Source organism: Amphiprion ocellaris, chromosome 3 (genome assembly GCF_022539595.1).
Source record: "Amphiprion ocellaris isolate individual 3 ecotype Okinawa chromosome 3, ASM2253959v1, whole genome shotgun sequence".
NCBI lineage: Eukaryota > Metazoa > Chordata > Actinopteri > Pomacentridae > Amphiprion > Amphiprion ocellaris.
This window is the reverse complement of record NC_072768.1, coordinates 557,287-577,857: the sequence shown is the minus strand read 5'-3', so window position 1 is coordinate 577,857 and position 20,571 is coordinate 557,287. Positions and strand designations below refer to the sequence as shown.

Here is a 20,571-nt window from a genome sequence, read left to right as displayed (position 1 = left end):
CACATCTATTAGCTTAACAAAATAAAAAAAGAAGCTGCATCAAAGCCACATCTGAGGACTTCGCGCTGAAAAGCTAATGCAACTTACAGTATCATCGTCTGCCACTAAAGTAAAGCTACTCTTGTGGAAATAGAATAGAAATAGGACCCTGCAGTACCAGCCTTTTACATGAATACTCCCACTGTGTTGCTGCCGGCTTCAAACCCTTTATGGCAATAAAGAGGAGTCATCGCAATCACGCCGAAAAAAGAAACTCCCACAAAAACACAGTCTCATGCTTGTGAGAGTGAGTGTGTGACAGCAAAAGAGAGGGTATGGCAGATCTGGATGTTTGTGGAGAAGAGGCAGACAAGCACAGTGGTTGAATACCTCATAAATATCTGTGTTACAGGGGGTGTTTGTGGACGATGAGGAGACAGCGAGAGATGGCGAGAGGGTAGGGGTGGGCATCATATCTCGCTTTCTCCCACACTTTAGTTTGGTCATCTGGTGGCACAGCTGCTTTTCTTCCTCCATTATCTGGACCTGGTATCTGTGGCTCTTTGTACGTCTGTCACCGCTTTATCAGTGTGTCTGTTTGTCTGCTTGTCCGACCACGAAATTGACAAGAAGAGAACAAACTGAGATGAAAACATGACCAACTGGAGGGACAGCGTGGCATCGTGTCCTTCACACATCAGGCCTTTCTGTGTGTTTGTCTGGCTCTTCACTCACAAATAAGCCATTAATCCACCCTCTTAGGACGCAGCCCTTTTTTTTTTTTTTTTTTTTAAACACTTGCTACATTTCACATGTCCGTTGGCATTTTGCATAATTAGGCCACTTATATCAAATGCAGTCAGATTCTATTGGAGCGCTGAGGGGACATATTTACTTTAATTACTTCTCTATCTCTATACCTCATCCTCGCTTCGGTTCATCCTCCTCTCATCCACTCCCAGTCCTCTGGAGAGAGCAGCGCCAACGTCGAGGGAAAGAAGACTGTTTCCCACAAAGGTCACACCCTCTCTCAGCGGAGTTAAGATAGCGTTTGACCTTATAGACCATTACTGCTCAACCACAGTCACCAGGGAACACACGACTAAATAAAAAAAAAACTCTTGTTTCCGAGTCTCCCATTACAAGGAAGGAATCAGCAGACGGGTGTGTTCATACGTGTGTGTGTGTGTCTCAGCATCCTTCTGCTCATGTACCTACACGTGTGCATTTTATTTACAGGAAGCTTTTAAAGTCGTCCGTCGATAACTGTGGAGTCCAAGAAGAAGAAAAAACCCTCCAAAGAGCCACTCTAACACCGCGACTGTGGTCGGCATTCACACAGGAAACAGCACAGATAAGTAAAATGTGAAGGAGACTGAAACCTCACAGCTCCAACTAGAAAGCCTATTTGCCATGTGATTGTTAGAACCGCAGTAACACCAGGGTACATTTAGACAGCACAGTCTGGATTTCACTTCAACCATTTCATGCTCCCGTTATTCCGAGTGTTTGTGCGTCTCTGTAGGCCGTTAAAATTGCAAACTTTTCTGCAATTTTTCTAAACTCTAACCCTTTATTTTGGATGGGCGGCAGACGGAGAAGATGAATGCTCAGAATGAGGAAAGAGTGTGAGGACAGGGGTGAGGAAAGGGGTGAGGAGGAGAGACGGGGGAAAGGAAGGAAGAAAGGAAGGAATTACCCTCCTTAATGACTGGCGTTGCTCATTAGTGTCATCATTAGACTTTGTAGCTTGTCACATTGTCACCTTCATAAAAAGTCCAAAGAGGAGCAGAGGGATGGCAGGTTTAGCACTAAGAAACCTTCTGGAGAAAAAAGAGGTTTGCTGAGGGTCTGATTTTGAAAGAATAACCGATTTTCAGCGGTGATGGACATAATGTGGGTCAATCTGTACCGTTTAAGTGTAGGGGCTAATAGAGACTGATCATTATCCTCTGCAGAAGATCCAGAAGACTCAAGAATAAACCAACTGCTATGTGTGATTAGAAGTGACTCAGAAACAGAAAACTGATGAAGATTAAAAACCCCGTCATGCTGAAGCACTACTGAGCTCATATCACCCACCTGTCGCTTCACTCCTGAAAAATAAATTGCACTGACATGACGGGCAACATCTGCCTGATATCTGATCAATGAGCTGCCTTTAGGACCCCAGTGTGAGAGAGAGGAAACCAAACGGGAGTCAGAGAGGAGGATAAAGGGTGTCAGGTCTCTGGGAGTGTGTTTTCTGAATGTATGTGTCACCACGAAGGTCAGGACTGTGGATGAGCAACAGGACACCATGGCAACCCCTCCGTCTCCAGCACCACACTTTGAACACTTCTTCTTTTCCCCTGGAGACCGTGACCTCCCTCTCCTCTCCATCCATCTCTCTTTGAAACAGGAACTTTAACAGTCCGTTGGTCACTGCACCCATAAACATCCACAACAGCAAATCTCCTGTTGGACACGCCCAGACTTTAGCCCAGAATTTAAACTGTGAGTATAACTGTCATCCTCCACCGGTGAGAGAAAGCAGAGACAGAGAGAAAACAGCATTTGGAGGAAATAAAAGGTGGATTAAGTTTCCTAAATCACATTAATTAAGGTAAACGAGTGGTTTCGCATGAGGAGGGGGTCAGAGGTAACGGAGCCTGAAAGGGGAGAACAAACAAATATATATTAAAGATGAGGGGAAGGGAGGAGGAATCAAAGAGGAGAAACAAGAATGGAAGAAAAAGCCTCACACCTGCAGCTCCCAGCTGTGTGCCGCTTATTCTGAATCACTGCTCCACGTGGAGAGACTGCTTAGTGCTCCATTTGGGAAACAGGGATTTATCACCGAGGAGGGGGCTGCTGCTGGTGTGTGTGTGTGTGTGTGTGTGGTAGGTGGGTGTGTACGGCAGCATATTGTAGAGGATCTTGGCTCCCTACCTGAGCATCTACACAGCCTGGCGTGGTTAGACTGGATGTTAGACTGGATGTTAGACTGGATATTCCTGCAGTTCTAAAACGGGGAGGAAGGCTGCAGACCAGATCACTTGAGGGGGAAATACAGAAATATGTTTTTGTTTGCTGTGGCTTGCATTAATCGGTGATGAATCATTTACATTTTTGGGTTTTTCAAAGTGCATATGTAAGAAGTGATTAAGATGGGACAGCCTGAGGACAGAGACTCCTCCGTGCAGCTGGTAAATCAGCTAACCAGGCCAAAGGACATCCCAGAACCACTGTGGCACCAAAAACACTTAGTTCTGAGCTCCTTTCCTGGAGCTAGTGAATGAATCCAGTCAATGGAAAGCTCTTGTGTGTGTGTGTGTGTGTGTGTGTGTGTGTGTGTGTGTGTGTGTGTGTGTGTGTGTGTGTGTGTGTGTGTGTAGGATGTGGTGTATGCATGCAAGGTCACAATCGATAAAAACAGAGTTAAACAATTTGTTTGTAGGCGTTGTTAGTGTGAATCCTCAGATCAGAAGATTGGACTACGGTGTGGAAATGAACCAGCGGCTTATCCAATTAAAAGTGAATAATGCACACAACCCGAGCCTCCACAGGTCAGAGGAGAGAAACCGAATGAGGCGAGCTGTCTGCTGCCTCCCAACACATCCGGATGAGAGAGAGAGGAGCAGCACAACAACACAGTTTCCCAAATGAGCCATTTGCTGCCACGCTCCGGGGCTCTCCCATCGCTGTAGAAACATCTCAGCTAGCTGATTTTAAAATGAGCTGCTGCTTAAAACCAGGAGACGGTGTCATGATGTGTGATGATCTTCAGGAGGGTGGTGGTGGTGGTGGTGGAGGGTGGATATATTTACCTCATGATGCTGCCTGATAAATATATCCACCCTCCACCTCAGCCACCTCCAATCCAGTCTTTAAGAGGACGAGGAAGCAGCATCCTCAGCAGGACAGGAGGGAACTTTACAAAACACATCAGCCCCAAATAAAGAGATGCAGTGAGAATAAAGGCTCCTCATCATCCTCACTGCTGCTCATTCAAACACTCCACTAACACACTTGATTGGCACATTGGCAGAAACAGCTGTTCCCAGTCAGCTCCCTCTCCCCGTGTTAAAGCCAAATCAAACGGCCGAGTGGCTCAATCACGGTGGGAATTAAAGGCTTTATTAAATATCTAGAGAGAGAGATGGAGACCCAGCAGGCTGAGTAAAACACCCACAAATACCACAGCAGAGCGGCCAAGTAAGTTCTCTGTCTCTCTTTCAGTCCCTGAAACCCTCCGACGCCTTTCTCCTCCTCTCCTCTCTCTCTCTCCTTCATGCTTCTCTGTGTTTCCCACACACGCACACTCACAAGCCCAAAGAAACGCTCAAGTTGGTGTCTGAGCGGAATATAGATGCGAGCGGAGACAAGAGCCGGAGCCGTGATTTGCTCCGAGCCGTAGGATACACCCCTGCGCTCTCCCTCCCGCTCCTCCTCTCAGACCCCTTTTCTCTGGGTAAAAAACACATGAAGGCATTCCTAAAGTGGCAGCCAGCACTGCAGATCGCCACCAACTCGGTGCCACAAATGACAAAACCGTGCGCGTAACCGGGGGAGGAAAAACTTGCTGCTCGGCGCGGAGGGAAGCGGCGGTGCAGGTGGAAGGAAAGCCGCGCTGTGGTCCGCAGACATGGGACAAACTTGACAAGCCGTGAGCAAGCGGATGACCAAAAAAAGGGGGGGGGGAAATAGTCCCCAAACCCCCTCACACGCACACACACGTACAGATCTCTTACCTGGTGGAGGAGGAAAGCCAGGAGGATGCGGACTCCAGTCTCCATGGTCGGTTCAAAAAAAGAAATGTTTTTCTCTGGGTGGGAAACACAAACGGGATTCAAGACAGGCTGTTAGAGGCTGGGTCAGCTCTGCTCATAATTCCACTGTCCAAAGCCCCGGAGAAGAGGAGAGGAAAGCCTTTTCTTTACCGTGAGAGCCGCCAGCTGCCAACTTCCAGCAAACACAACTGCGGTCTGAGCAGCAAAGCGCCGGAGAGTGGAGAGGCGAGACCACGACCAATAGATTTATGAGAAGGACAGAGAGGGAGAGAGAGAGAGAGGGGGGGGGGGGGGTGAGGGGAGACGGAGGAGATGAGAGAGGGGAGAGAGGAGGAAGGAGGAGGGAGGTCTCTCCATCCAGCATCAGCATCCCCCCCAAAAAATGTTTGGAGTTTGACCAGCAGGTGCAGCTTCCGGGATTCACTAAGCATCGTCCTGTTCATTTTATTTTATTTTTTAGTTTCGACACATCCTCTCTCCTTTCAGCATCGATAATAGCCCCCCTCATTGAGATGATTTAGCCATGCCACCTTAAATTCTGAGCAAAGTGAGGACTGCGCACGGGAAGCGGCAGTTTAGCGCATCCATGAACGAGCACAGGCGCACTGAGCAGAGAAAGTCCAGCAACGACAGGCCACTAATACAGGCCATTTAATATTACAGTAAAACTACAATCCTGCATAAAGAATATTACTAGTTAGACATCAGTAGGTGTCTGGCTTCATCATTTACCATCAGCTTCTCCTTGTTTTTTCTTCCTCCCAGCTACATGTGAGCTGTTCATGTATGTGGTGAGCTGTTCATGTATGTGGTGAGCTGTTCATGTATGTGGTGAACTGTTCATGTATGTGGTGAACTGTTCATGTATGTGGTGAACTGTTCATGTATGTGGTGAACTGTTCATGTATGTGGTGAACTGTTCCTGTATGTGGTGAGCTGTTCATGTATGTGGTGAGCTGTTCATGTATGTGGTGAGCTGTTCATGTATGTGGGGGTTTTTAATTGAAGGAGCTTTTATCCTCAGTATGTTCATCTCAACCTCATACACCTACAGGTGAAATTACCACTCTCTGTTTAACCTACATGCAGGAACTCACACCGGGTCCAACCTGAGATGATTGCTGCTGATTCAGTCTGTGGATTACAGCAACATACAGTGTAATTATTTCAAATGAAGTGTGTATGATTAATGTGCTGCTATAATACACAGCAGTGTGTGCTCTATAAGGGAGCAGGAAGTGAGCTTTAGGGAACAAGGGTCACCACTAACAGGACTGAAGATTGTTTTTCCACTGGGTGTGTCTTGAATGGTCAAACACAATTAGAAGACAGATTAGTTATAGTAAAAAAAAATTCAAAATTCTCATCATGTGTTGAAACAAACATGTTATGAAATGAACAAATACACAAATGGAGCATGCAAGGAAAATGTTTGCACTCTTATTTCTGTTTTTTGGGTTGAAACGGGTTCAATTGTACATAGAAAGTTGTTGAGCAGATCAACTGGTGATAAATTCTGGATAACTGAAGTGAATCTGCATCCTAGTCACGAATCTCAGCCTACGATGTACGTGAGTCGACAAGAATAAAATGTCATCAGTATGCGCCATCCATCCATGAAAAATAAACAACCGAAGCATAAACGGAGCTCCTACAATCACAGGGAAACTAGCCAAACATGAACCCTACAATCACAGGGAAACTAGCCAAACACGAACCCTACAATCACAGGGAAACTAGCCAAACATGAACCCTACAATCACAGGGAGACTAGCCAAACATGAACCCTACAATCACAGGGAAACTAGCCAAACATGAACCCTACAATCACAGGGAAACTAGCCAAACATGAACCCTACAATCACTGGGAAACTAGCCAGACATGAACCCTACAATCACAGGGAAACTAGCCAAACATGAACCCTACAATCACTGGGAAACTAGCCAGACATGAACCCTACAATCACTGGGAAACTAGCCAGAGATTAATCCTACAATCACAGGAAATTAGCCAGACATGAATCCTACAATCACAGGGAAACTAGTCAGACATGAACCCTACAATCACAGGGAAACTAGCCAGAGATTAATCCTACAATCACAGGAAATTAGCCAGACATGAATCCTACAATCACAGGAAACTAGCCAGAGATTAATCCTACAATCACAGGAAATTAGCCAGACATGAATCCTACAATCACAGGGAAACTAGTCAGACATGAACCCTACAATCACAGGGAAACTAGCCAGAGATTAATCCTACAATCACAGGAAATTAGCCAGACATGAATCCTACAATCACAGGAAACTAGCCAGAGATTAATCCTACAATCACAGGAAATTAGCCAGACATGAATCCTACAATCACAGGGAAACTAGTCAGACATGAACCCTACAATCACAGGGAAACTAGCCAAACATGAACCCTACAATCACAGGAAATTAGCCAGACATGAATCCTACAATCACAGGGAAACTAGCCAGACATGAACCCTACAATCACAGGAAATTAGCCAGACATGAATCCTACAATCACAGGGAAACTAGTCAGACATGAACCCTACAATCACAGGGAAACTAGCCAAACATGAACCCTACAATCACAGGAAATTAGCCAGACATGAACCCTACAATCACAGGGAAACTAGCCAGACATGAACCCTACAATCACTGGGAAACTAGCCATACATGAACCCTACAATCACTGGGAAACTAGCCAGACACGAACGGCCTGGTGTTGTACTATCTAGTCTGGAAACGTTAAATCAAGCACATATAAGTAAAGAACCAACATGCAAATCCCAAACAATGGAAAACATTTTGGAAAGTGTAATATCTGTGCTAGTTATTTGAGCTTTCTGTCTGCTTATTTGCCTCTCCATTGGAGCAAAGCACTTCGTCACACACTGCATGGACCCCGTTAACTTTCCACTGCATTTTTGTTGAATTTTACTTTTTCCTACAACATTTTTTCCCTGAAATATTCACACAAGAATCAAATGCACTGCTGAAAATATCTGCCAGCAACAACTACTGCAGTGTTTCAAAAGAAATAAAGACCTGAGTACATCTTCAGATTGAACAATAGCGCTTCAAGCTGAATGTCAACTCTATCACCATCGCCGGTCTTTATTTTGAAAGACAAGCTCCTTGCTCAGGTGTCCTTGAGTAACAACATTCAATAGCTAAAGTCACACTGTTGTGCAACCGACTGTGACCTCTGAGTTCCAGCTGAGAATAATCAATTAACTGCCACATAATTATGAAAGTGGAGGATAGCTCATTTGAATTCAGCCCCGCAGCTGATTAGTCCTAACAGCAGAAAACATGCTGTCATCTAGGTTGTGTTTAGTATGTCTGCAGTTGGAGGGACGCTGAGGAACAAAAGCATGCAAGAGCAAGAAATTGGCTAAAAAAAGTTGATAGTTTGCTCTCAGTGATTTGACTCTCAGGATCTTTTCTCTTTGAGGTTTGAAGAAACGATCTGTAATGAACGGAGGCTGAGGTTTAGACGATGCTGAGCGTTACTCAGAGCACCAAAGTTTTTCTCATTCTGGGCCTAAAGGTCAGATGTCTATAAAAGAAGCCCATCAGTCTTTGTTAAGGGGCAGAGCTGCCACAGAGCACACTTAATCTTCATGCAAAGTACCCTTAACCTCCAACACACAGACAAATCATAGAGTGAAACAGATGGATGAGTCTGCTGCTCAAAGGAGAGGCAACTGAACTGGGAGATAATGGAAACATTCAGAGCTCCAGTCCGTCCGTCTCCTTCACCGTTCTGTTTCTCATTCTTCATAGAAATCTATAAACACGGTGACAGATTTCTGCATGTATCCATCCTGAACAGAGGAAAGCAAAGAGGTGAGCTTCGAACAAAAGTCAGGTCGGGGTTTCCGTATCTGTCCCCGCAGAAAAAGCAGTCAAATTCTCCCCCGATGGACGTGAAAAATGAAGGCTGGAATTGTTGTGACGCCTGAGGAATTGCTTTTACTGGACTATTTTTTTGTCGGCCATATTCATTTATCAGCGCAGTGAAGACGCTGGGAACGTATGGACGCTGACTGCATCCAGAAACGTGATGGAAATGATCAATTACAACTACAAGTCTGGATGAAGAAGAAAACGTCAATCACTCTGGAACATCCCACCACAAATTTTTGTGCAATAACAAAAAGAAAGCCGTGTTCAGTTAATAAGCCATGGCTCGAGTGGAATCAAGAAGTCATGACTGAAACGTCTGTTCGGAGGCAGAGGAGAGGGTTTCGCTCAGTCTGACAGCTTGGAGGCTCAACTTCATTAGCCCAGAATGTCCACAACTCAGTTTTCAAACACAGGAACAGAGATGGTTTTAATTGCAGTACAGTGGATATTTTAGATTAGATTTTTTGTGGAAATGTGTCTAATTTTATGCTCTTCTGGCTGCTGAACTGAGCCGTTGATTTATGATCATTTAATGTGTCACTTCTGATACCTAACATTGTGGTTAACACCCTTCGGATATTTTTGTCAACCACGTGTCGCTGCCAGATTGCCGAGTTATTAAAAGAAGATATCAAAAGTTACTTCTCTTTTTTTTAGCACTCAGAGTTTGGCTCTCATCCACAAACCGCTCTCTGGTTTGGTCACTTTCTCAAGACTCTGACGGCAAGTTTTCCAAGAACATGGTTACAGATTATAGCAGTTAAATAAAAGCTGTTTTTCACACAAATGGGGGTAAAATATGAAGACAGTTAAACAAGACAAGAAGAATCCATTCTCAGCTACGTGTGTGAGTAATTAAAGCTAACAGAGACACATAGAAATGGATCAGCCAGAACATTAGAACCCCCTGCCCAGCATCATGAAGGTCTCTGGACCATCGAGCCATGGATGTGAGACCTCTGGAGGTGTTCACTGGTGTTTCTTCAGCAGATCTTTAAGATTATGTGGGTTGTGAGAAGGGCGTCTCCATTGACGAGGCTGGTTTTTACTGAATTAGGTTGGGATCTGGAGGCTCAGATCAGTGCCTCGGGCCCTTTGTCAGGTTCCTCTAGCTCTTTCTGAAGTTTTGCAGAGCAGCTCGGCACAAAATCCCCCAAAATTCTGCATTGTAAGAAATTATTCAGTTCTCTTTAAGCATTTTGAATCCAAAGTGCATGTTTGAGGATTAATAGTTTGTGCATTTTGTTCATCACTGCCTTGATGACGCCATCCAGAGGAGCCACAAAAGTTTTCAGACAGAGTTCTTCAGCTTCTGTCCTTTGGTAAGAACCTGACAGTAAACTCTGACTTGGTATTGTGCAGAACAGAAGACGTTTAGCTTGAAACTGGGCTAAATTCAGACGACTGCGATGCTTCTAGATTGTTTTTAGTAGTATTTCAGAGACTGTATTTTAGTGTAAGGAAAGTCTTTAGACTGCATTAAAAAGTAATTTTAATTCTGTTGAAAGGAGAGTTTCAACAAATTACGGCTGCATCTCATGATTATAGTTATGATTTACTGCAGGTTTTATTAGTTGATCTTTGAACTGTTTTGTCTACGAGACCAAAAATGGCGTCTTTAAGTGTCTTGTTTGAACTAGAGTTGCTACAGTTACTAAATGAATCGCCAACTATTTTGATCCTCGCATAATTAGAAATATGAAAAACAACAACAAACAGCTAATTTATCTGATTGTATCTTCTTAATTTCTGGTTTCTTTCCACCTCTGTGAAAGTAAATTAAATATTTGTGGACAAAGTATGACATTAGAGAACACTGTCCATCTATAAGCAGTATAGTATTTACTTCCATATTATCTGCTATACTTCAGACGGCACATATCATCAAACTGAACCAAGTATTTTAGAACGACTCGCATTTATGTTTGGTTTTGTTGCGTGATGCCTGAGACTCACAAGTTTGAATGGACCACATTATACAAAATCCAGTTTTTCCTTATTTTAGAGCAGAATTTAGATTCCTCTGTTTCTACAGAGAAACAACCATACCTTTATTTCTGTCCATCCTCCATAGACTAGAAGGTGTGTCTCTGAATAAGCAGCTGATATCTGCGGCCTGTTAAGGTAACCAGAGGAACGGTACTGACCCGGCTGAACACTGGAGATGCAGAGAAATGTGTTTGCAGCCTTCTATAATAACCCCTTAAGGCATGATGTGGAACTTTAAAGGAGGAGGTGGAGATGATTTTCAGATCTAGACAGGCCGGTGTAGCAGCGACCTGGTGTGCAGGCAGACTGAATAAACGCTGCCTCAGTTATACAGCGTGTTAAGTGGGTGGGCTTTAACTACAATAGTCAACTGTTGGACAGGAAAAAGGAGCTTGTGACTTGCTGTTACTGTGAACTACAGCCAAGTTCCACAAGAAAAGCTCCAGAAAACTTTACCAGATCTCATTCTGATGAGACAGTTGCTCTACCTATCTTCATCTCTGTTACCGTCATCATGGGCAGGATGTAATGGTATATAATTAGCATATTTAGTGTTGCACTTCCACAAAGTTAGGAGACACAAAAATATGGACACATTTCCTGTAATGTTTTCTTAATGGCACCTTTCATTAGACTTTCCCTGCCTGGTAAATGACCAAAAATACACAGTCAGGATAACACCAATGACACGACTGGCATTAATGTTAATACAACACATGTAGCAGCTGCTCAGATATATATATATATATATATATATATATATATGGTGCTAATATATGGGACAGTGGAAGCAAATAGCCTACATATACAAGGCTTTAATTTGCAGGAGTAATTTATTATGACCAAACAAATAGAGTAATATTAAATGAGGCTCCAACTGGTTTACAACAGCAGCTGAGTGTGTAATATGTATTGAACTGCAAAGGAGAAAAAAGAAAAAATGAGGGCAAGAAGCTTTATCCTCGACACAAAATAAATCCTCACCGGTCCTAAAACCTTGAACTATACAGCAACATAACCGTGTATAGATGTTTCCAATTATTCAGATTCATTGGGCTAATCATCCGGAACAACAACACGAACACACAGGGGACACCGAGAAGCAATTAGCTCCATTTATCTGATTTAGGCCACAAAACATGCTCTCCCTCCCCTCCTTTCTCTGTTTCTACTGCATGAAGGTAAACAGATGCTTTCCTCAGTCGTTTAGTCGGATGATGAGGAAATGCTGTTATTTCTGACGAGGATGAAGTTTTCAGAGAAGTCCGACATTGTAGCAGATGTCTCATTTGTGTGTCAGCTGCTTTTCACTGTGTTTTCACTGAGCTGGCTGAGAAATACTGCCACTAGATGGGGTAGAAGAGTTCATACCCGAGCGACCACTTCTTCATGTGGAAGTCCGAGGAATAAACTTTTACTGAAAGCCAAAAAGGCAGAAAGAGAGCAAGAAGATAACACTTCTGTAATGAATATTTTTCTGTATGTGCACAACAAGAAGTTTTCAGTTGAAAAAAAAAAAAAACCCTTTGCCTCTCTTCTTTGATTTTTTGCAGTGGGATTTCTCTTCTTTAGAACAACTTCTACAAGTGGGAGCATCAGTAAAGAGCCCCAGGCCTGACATCTTTTCTCTCTCTCCAGAGGCCCACACCAGGAATGCACCGTCTTCCCTGTAGATCAAACTGCAGATCTGAGGATATTCATAGCGTGTCATTCCCCCTCTGCCTCCCTCCATATGCAACAGACATGACCGACTTAGACTCCGTGTTTTCCTGGGAGACAGACGGTTGGATCACTAAACCTGACATCTGGATGCCACACAGCAGCTCTTTTTGCCTGGGGAGAACCAGAGTAGAAACTGCAAGCAAACACAATAAACCCTGGGATTCTCTGTAGTTTTTTTTTAACATCAAGGAAAGATTTTTTAAAAAGCACATCTGAAAATAGCAGAATCATTGTTCAGTAAAGTGAATGGAGAATATTCCCTGAGATTTACTGGTCAGACTGTACAGTAGAGCTGTTAGATCCAATAAAAATACAACCTGACGTAATTTATTTATGGGATTTGGTTTAGGGATACAACATTCAAATCCAAAATTTAATACTCGGCGGAAAACGGTTTGGCTGTTTTTCATAGTCTGGGCTGCTTATTTTCAGGATAAATACAATTTTAGAGTGGTGTGTTTTCGCCATTGTTGGAACAGTTTTTGGTTGATTTTCTGTCTGACAGTTCGCCTGTATGCAAAGTTAGGTAAGGTTGGTTTCTAAGCAGATGATGAAACCATTAAATTTTTATCCTAAAGCATAATAATTAAGAGTGCAGCCATAAATCCTGCAGCGCTAATACAACAGGGATGAGATGGTTATCTAAAGAAAGCTCCTACAAAAGTTTACACTTTCACCAATTATGGATCTGATATTAAGAAGTAGAATAGGATATTTGATTTGAGCCCATAAAGTAATCAAAAGAAGATTTTTTTATTCTCTTATGTTAATTTTTTTTCTTTTATAAATTGGTGATAATTGGGTGTGTGTGTACAGCTCTAATATTGCTCACACATCCACAAAGAGTCTGTTTGGACTTGAAGTGCTTCCTGCACAGAAACAAAAAGAAAAACCATTTCTAAAGGTTCTATCCTGACCTGACCATTCACAGCGTCCAGTGTTATAAAAGCTCAGGTTATTGATCATTTTTGTTCCTAGAGTGTAATTCTCTGTGACTTGTCTGTTCTTGGGCACATTGCATTAACTTAAATAGATTTAACTTTTATTCTGTCACACCACATCCTGAAATAAAACTACCTTGTTCACTTTACTGAAGATATTTACAACCATTGATCCTGAGCTGACTTAGGGAACCGGAGCAGGTGGTAAGTAGCCAACGAGTGGCTCAACGTGGCCTCATTATAATAAGCTATTGTTATAGTCCAGAATAAATTAGCTTTATAACTATAAAGCATGGGGAATGGGTGAGATAAATCAGTGCTGGGAAGGATGAGACATCCCTTCATAAATTCTCAGTTGTGAATTTTTACATGCATAGATGCAGCTCTTTGTTTACTCTCATGTTTCAGGCGTCACCAACACCCTGATCTCAGCTCTCCATTCTGATGATTCTGGTTTCTAGTGTTAAATCACCGCTCTCTGCTGAGGTCAGAGTGAGGAAAGATGAAGAAATAACGGGATGAGCTGAATCACGGCGTGATTCTGAACTTTACCCTGCTTGGATGTGGTGCAGTGTCAAAGTTAGGTTTATTTCAGGTTTTTTCTTTAAAATGCAGACATCCAGCCTTACACTGGATCACAGAGGGGAGCTACAGAAAACAGTTTTACCCCGCTGGGCACTAAACTGCACCACTGGGGCAGTTGGGTGCATTGATTTAGGGCTCTTCAGTGGTAGTACTGACGGATGAGCAAGCAAGAATTACTGATTTATCTCTCAGTATGGATTCTTTCTTGGAGACTTACACCCCCATCTAGAGCTCTACTCCTCAGGTCTTTCAGAGTATCCTGACTTCTACACATCACAGGAGATGATTATAAAACAGATGAACTGTTCAGGAGAGGTTTAGATTCCTGCTAATATAATGTTTTCTAGTGTAGACGTCAGACCGCCACAAACCAACATCTATAATCTGATAGAAGAGCTGAACTGAGCACATAATTGGTTGCTTCTGTAGTGTTCAGCTGTTAGCAATGACAACACTTCTCCCCTTTAACGCTTTTCGAAATTGCAATCACTTGCTCTTATATTCTCCATAGAATTAACACCTACGTGCTAATTCAATAATAATCAAAGGGTGTTACTTTTCTCCTCGTTAATATTATTTCTAATTTCGATTAAACGTCTTCCTGCCTTCAGCTGAACTGACAAATTAGTTTTCATTTTAAGGCTATAATGCAGTATAGATGCAGTAATATGCATCTCTGTGAGGACAAAATGACATTAGCCACTTGAGACGTGCTGGAGCTGGACATTGTACAGACAAAAAGACACAAAACATGCAGAAGCAATATTTGCTCTAAAGAGATATACTGGAAGTGAATTTTGCTTTACAATACCTTAAATTATAGTTAAATCGCTGAAGAAACTAATCATATTCAGTGCTGCTGCTCTGTCTCCTACAGGTTGTATAATACCGGCTAGTGGTAATAAGGTAGCTGTATTTGTATAGAACATTTCATACACGAGGGCAACACAATGTGCTTTACATTAAAACATTAAAGAAATCAGAAACATTCAGACAAGCATAAAAAGCACAATTAAAATGATAAATATAATAAAACATAGAAAAGAACAGGAAAATTAGAAATATATGAACCCTCCTGTTGTCCTCATTTATAAGCAACAAAAAATATTGTTTCAGCACAAAATTCCCCAAATTTCTGAAAATTTGCAAAACCTTCAGGAAGAAAATTCCAGTAATTCCCTAAAACTTTCCCTGAAAAATTTTATTAAAAAACAAAAAAACCCCACAAATTTGGCAAGAAAATTCTTGTAAATATTTTTTTAAAAATAGTAAAAATCTTCCAAAAAATCCTAAAAATATCTAAAGTGATTCCATATATATCAGGAAAACTTCTACTATTTTCTTTAAGAACATTCACATAAAAAATCAACCAAAATCCAGCGAATTTCGGTGGATTTTGGTTGATTTTTATGTGAATGTTCTTAAGAAACATTTTCAAATTTCTTTTTTTCCACCAAAAAATGTTCAAAAACTTCCCAAAAATATTGAAATTGTGGACATCAGAAGTTTCACTGTGAAAATAGTTTTTTTCCCTCCACATTTTCAAACTTTAAAAACGGGTCAATTTGACCCGCAGGACTACACAAGGGTTAAAAAATAAGATTACAGGTTGCATTTAAAACAATTTAAAACAGGAGTCTCAAACTCAACTTACCTGGGGGCCACTGGCGGTAGAGTCTGAGTGAGGCTGGGCCGCATCGAGTCCTTCACAAAAAAAGCTTTCAAGAATTCCAAAGAAAAGCACAACTGATCCAATCTTCTTCTTCTATATCAATAACGGTTCTTGTGAACATTAACGGTTCTTCTGAACATAGGCTTCTCTTGCCTTCTCCTTGCTGCCAGAGACACGGTAGCGCTTCCTGTCACACAGCTGAACCACATTTGGCTTGACGGAGGTTACAGCTGAGACCCTCAGTAAGGCCTGAAGATGCTCATCAGTAAGCTTTATATCTTCCGCTGTATAGAACGTAAAAGCAAGCGCGGCACGGAAGAGCTCTGCAGAAAGGTCAGTCGGCCGCTCTCTCCTGTAGCTCAACAGGTTGAGCGTCCGACTCCGGTACAGTGGTCAAGAGTTCGAATCCAGCTCGTGGCACTTTGCCGCGGTCCTTCGCCACTTTCTCAGTGCTGTTTCATCTATTACGCGGAAGTGTATGAGAAAAGCGGGCGGACCGCACTAATATTAAACTTTGTCAAGTGAAGGGCCACAAAATATCGTCCCGCGGGCCGCGAGTTTGAGACCCATGATTTAAAATAAGCTATAATAGGAAAGCAGTGGCAAACAGAAAAGTCTTGAGCTGTGATTTAAAATAAATGAGAGTTGGAGCAAACCTCCAGCTGTCAGGGAGTTTGTTCCAGAAATGTGGAGCATGAAGAGTAAACGCCGCTTCACCATGTTTAGTTCTAACTCTAGGAAGAAGACCAGGACCTGAAGACCTCAGATGTCCACATGGTTCAGAAAGTGACAACAGATCAGCTGTAAACCATTCAGTGCTTTATAAACCACCAGCAGGACTTTATGCCAGACAATCTATCACTGCATGCTCCATTTTCACATTAGCAGATGTGTTTTCCCCTTTTTCTGATCAGACAGACAAGAAATACAGGGAAACGTGACCAAGGATTCCTAGCTAGAATTGAGCTAAAGTGACTGAGATGATACTGTTTGTTCTGGAGGCTGAAGATCACCAGGGAAGGAACTGTGACTGACTTTCCCCTCCAACCAATCACCTCAGACTTTACCAGTGATCAACATTTCAGTCGTTCAATATTTACTGAAGACTCCATGAAAATTCTGTTCAGTTTAATGTGGATGTGCACTTAATGGTAATTAAAATCACGACTATTTGATTCTCATTTTGAAGGCTTCCAGGTGGTTCTGGCCACCATTTAAGGCTTTAAGTGCAGCCAAATGATCGGTTCTTTTGTCAAACCTTTTATTGTCTAATGTGATTACCATAGTAGCCTGGAGCAGCTCTATGGTGCTTTAGATTTTCAGCTGTGTTCCTTTCAATCAAATTATGAGAACTACCTAAATTCTGTACAGGTAATGAATGTGTTTGAGAAACGTACTTGTGGAAAAGGTATCGGTCCGTTTCCTTCCCATTCATTTAGACACCTCTTCTGGAGTCACTTCTTTTTCGTTTACTCAGAGTGTAAGATGTTTGATTGTGTGATGTCGTGTACAAAAATGGATTCTTTAACTAGTTTTATGTGCACAGACTTTTGCAAAAATGATTTTAAATCTTAGATCCAATGACTGAGGTCAGCTAGTCCAGGCCAGAGTCTGGATTAAACATGGAGAAGCATCATTGAGCTGTTCTGCTGCAAACAAGTGGAACAAACTGCCAGTGGAGATTAAACTTTCACCAAATGTAGACTTTTAAATCCAGGTTAAAAACATTTCTTTTCTCACGCACCTATGCCTTATCTAAAATGTTGCTTGCTTTTAATCATCTTAATTTTATTATGATTTTTGCAGTATCTTATGTACTTTTTAATGTTTTGCACCTCATTGCAATGCTTTTAATGTTTTATATGAAACACTTTGAATTGTCTTGAACATGAAGGGTTCTATACAAATAGACTGGCCTTGTCTAAAAATGTATCCTGGAAACATTCAGACACATAAAGCTCTGTCATGTATTTGCAGGCAGGAAAAAAATCAGTCTGGTCAACGAGGAGAAAGATGTCTCCTGCATGACACTGTGGGGTCTTTAAGCAGCTCCTTCAGCAGCAGACTGAGACATCCACCCTGCAAGAAAGAGCGCTATCGCAGGTCCTTCATCCCATCTGCTATAAGACTTTACAACATCAGCATCACTGGCTGATGTTAACATAAACTGGACTATATCATTACCACCCCAAACCATAAAATTTGCACTGACATTCTTGCACTGCACATCTCTGCACTTTTAAACTTTATTTTTATTTTTATTTTTTCTGTTAAAAAATTTTGCCACCCTTGTATATATTGTAAATAAAGCTGCTGTAACAATGTAAATTTCCCCTGGAGTGGGGAGAAATAAAGAACTTTATCTTATCTTGTTTGGTTGCTCATTGTTCAGTTACAAGTGCACAGAGCTCTTTCTGCTTCACTGTTTACGTATGGAGGACTTTCAAATCCATATCCTTGCATAATTTTATGTGACTGCAACAATATATAACCTCGGTTCTTAAATAGGATGCTTCCTGTTGTTGTGTCTGTCGAGGAGATCCTAATGTACCCTGAAAGATTCAACAGTAGCATCATGTTGATTCATACAAAGCTCTTATAAAAAGTGCAGTCAAAGTGAGGACAGATTTCCACAAAGTCTTGTCAATTCAATAATTTAAAGGTATAGTAAGTGATTGTTCAACTATTCACCCTCTTTAAATCAGTGTTCATTAGATGCACCTTTGGCTGTAAATACAGCATTGAGCCTCAGTCAGCCTTGTACATCTGGAGACTGCAGTTTTACTCCATCTATTCTTCTTTGCAGAACTGCTGAAGCTCAGTCAGGCATGGTGAGTTAACAGCTCCTTTCAAGTCCAGCCACAGATTCTCAACTGGACCGAGTTCTGGGCTCCGACTCGGCCTCTAGAACGTTCGCCTTGTTGTCTTTAAACCACTTCTGTGTGGTTTTGGTTCTATGTTTGCTGGAGAGCAAATCTTCCAAGTCACACTCCTTTTCCATCAGGTTATCCTACAGGATTTATTCATTTTACCATCTTTACCTCAATGAACCTTCCACAGTCTGCTGCTCACAAACACAAACCCCACATGATGATACCGCCAACACCGTGCTTCAAGCTGTGGATGGTGTGTTTGTGGTGACGGGCTTGTTTTGAACTTTTAAATTTGCTCAGTTTTGTGAGTAAACAACCAGAAGCCATATTTTTTGTTGACATTATTTACTTTCTAGATGAGGGGATTGATACCACCCCTATGTGTGTTCTAGAAAGATAAAGCCTCAACCTGCAGCCAGTCAGCCGAGCACAAAGACTGCTAAAAGGTAGCATGTTCAAAGGTTACGAAATCCATAAACCAGCTCCTCTAAAGCCAAAGAATTCACAAACTGTACCTTGTTTGTTTACTCCCTACAAAAACCAAAGGCTAAAGCAACATCTAATGATTTTATGGGGTTATGTGCAGGGTTATAAGTCTCAGCTGGTTGCCTGGCAACTCCACGATGAACACACATCTCCAGAAAGTCACTGATCCTATAAGTCAACAAGGGCGAGACGTCCTAAAGTGTAACAAATAAAATCATAACAGCTGCTGCCCTCATATGTCAGCAGATCATCAGAGCAAATCCTGCTGCTGATGAAGACCATGAGGAGAAGCTCAGAGACAGAAAAGCCTGCTTGGAACTGTCTTCTCAAACTACGTTTTCCAGGGTCAAGAACAAACTGTATTCTGACTGTAGATCCCGTCTCAAAGATATCATTTGATCTTCCACTTTAGAGCTGGGTCCAACTGTGGTGCCGTTCTTATATATATAATGTCATAAATATCACAGGATGTACTGGAAATCACCTGTAACATTGATAAAGGTAGTTTTGTAATGAAGTCTTGGTCGGATTAGAAACTTTACTGCAGTAGAAATGAATAGAAATAGATCAGAAATTAACACTGGCAAGAATATGACACTCAAGACAGACAAACTCTCTCCACGGTGCATCCTAGCATGACTTTCAGGTAAAAGGTGCTCATACTGGGCACAGTTTGGCCCAAATCAGAGTCCTTTAGGTCGTTCCCATTTCTCTTCCTATAGTTTCTGAATATGCAGGGTTTAACCCTCGTGTCGTCCTATGGGTCAAAACTGATCTGTTTTAAAGGGAGGGGGGGGGGGGGGGAATTTCTCTGGATTTTGGTTGATTTTTTTTTTGTGAATGTTCTTAAAATATTTGAAGTTTTACTGATATATATGGAATCACTTTAGATATTTTTAGGATTTTTTTGGAAGAATTGTACTCATTTTTTGAAAATATTTACAAGAATTTTCTTGTCAAATTTGGGGGATTTTTTTTTTTTAAAATAAACCTTTTAAGGGAAACTTTAAATTATTGGAATTTTCTTCCTGAAAGTTTTGCAAATTTTCAGAAATTTGGGGAATTTTTTGCTGAATTTCTGGATTTTTTTCAGAGAAGGAAACAATATTTTTTGGTGCCCATAAATGAAGACAACAGGAGGCTTAATGTTGGGGCTAATTGTGAGTGTTTCTCCCAGTGTGAGTGAGTAATTTATGCAAAAAATAAAAATACAGGAAGAAATTTGGATAGTTTCTTTTGAGGGTGAGACAGCTATGGTCTCTCAACCATAGAAACACTTAAACAACATTATAGACTGTGATTTACTCTTTGAGGAAGCCGAGGTTCACTGAAGCGTTCCACTCTTCTGAAGAGCTCTTCTCAAACATCACTTTCACTACTTTGCATGAGGCGTCTTTCCAAATATACTCTCCATAGGTGTGAAGCTGCTTTTAGCCCACATGCTACTCATTGGATTCTAGAGTCCATCAGCTGTGTTTGTGAGTCTTTGTAGAATGTTCCAATGACTCATTTTCAAGTATGTGTCCTTTCTGAAGTGTTCTCCCATTAAATTTCAGCACACTGTGAAAGAGGCATCAAGAACATCAACATGAAACAGAATGTTCCGTTTAATCATCAGCATTTCTGGT

General features: G+C 41.8%; 1 protein-coding gene across 1 annotated transcript in view; it reads right to left on the bottom strand.

The window, feature by feature from the left end:
- cdh13 (cadherin 13, H-cadherin (heart)) overlaps positions 1 to 4,975 on the bottom strand; it is a 446,773-nt gene extending 441,798 nt beyond the window's left edge. The window contains exon 1 of the mRNA XM_055009253.1: positions 4,713 to 4,975. Within this exon, the coding sequence (XP_054865228.1) occupies positions 4,713 to 4,757 (45 nt within the window). The 5' untranslated portion in view covers positions 4,758 to 4,975. The remainder of the gene's footprint in view (positions 1 to 4,712) is intronic.
- Positions 4,976 to 20,571: the final 15,596 nt, after the last annotated feature.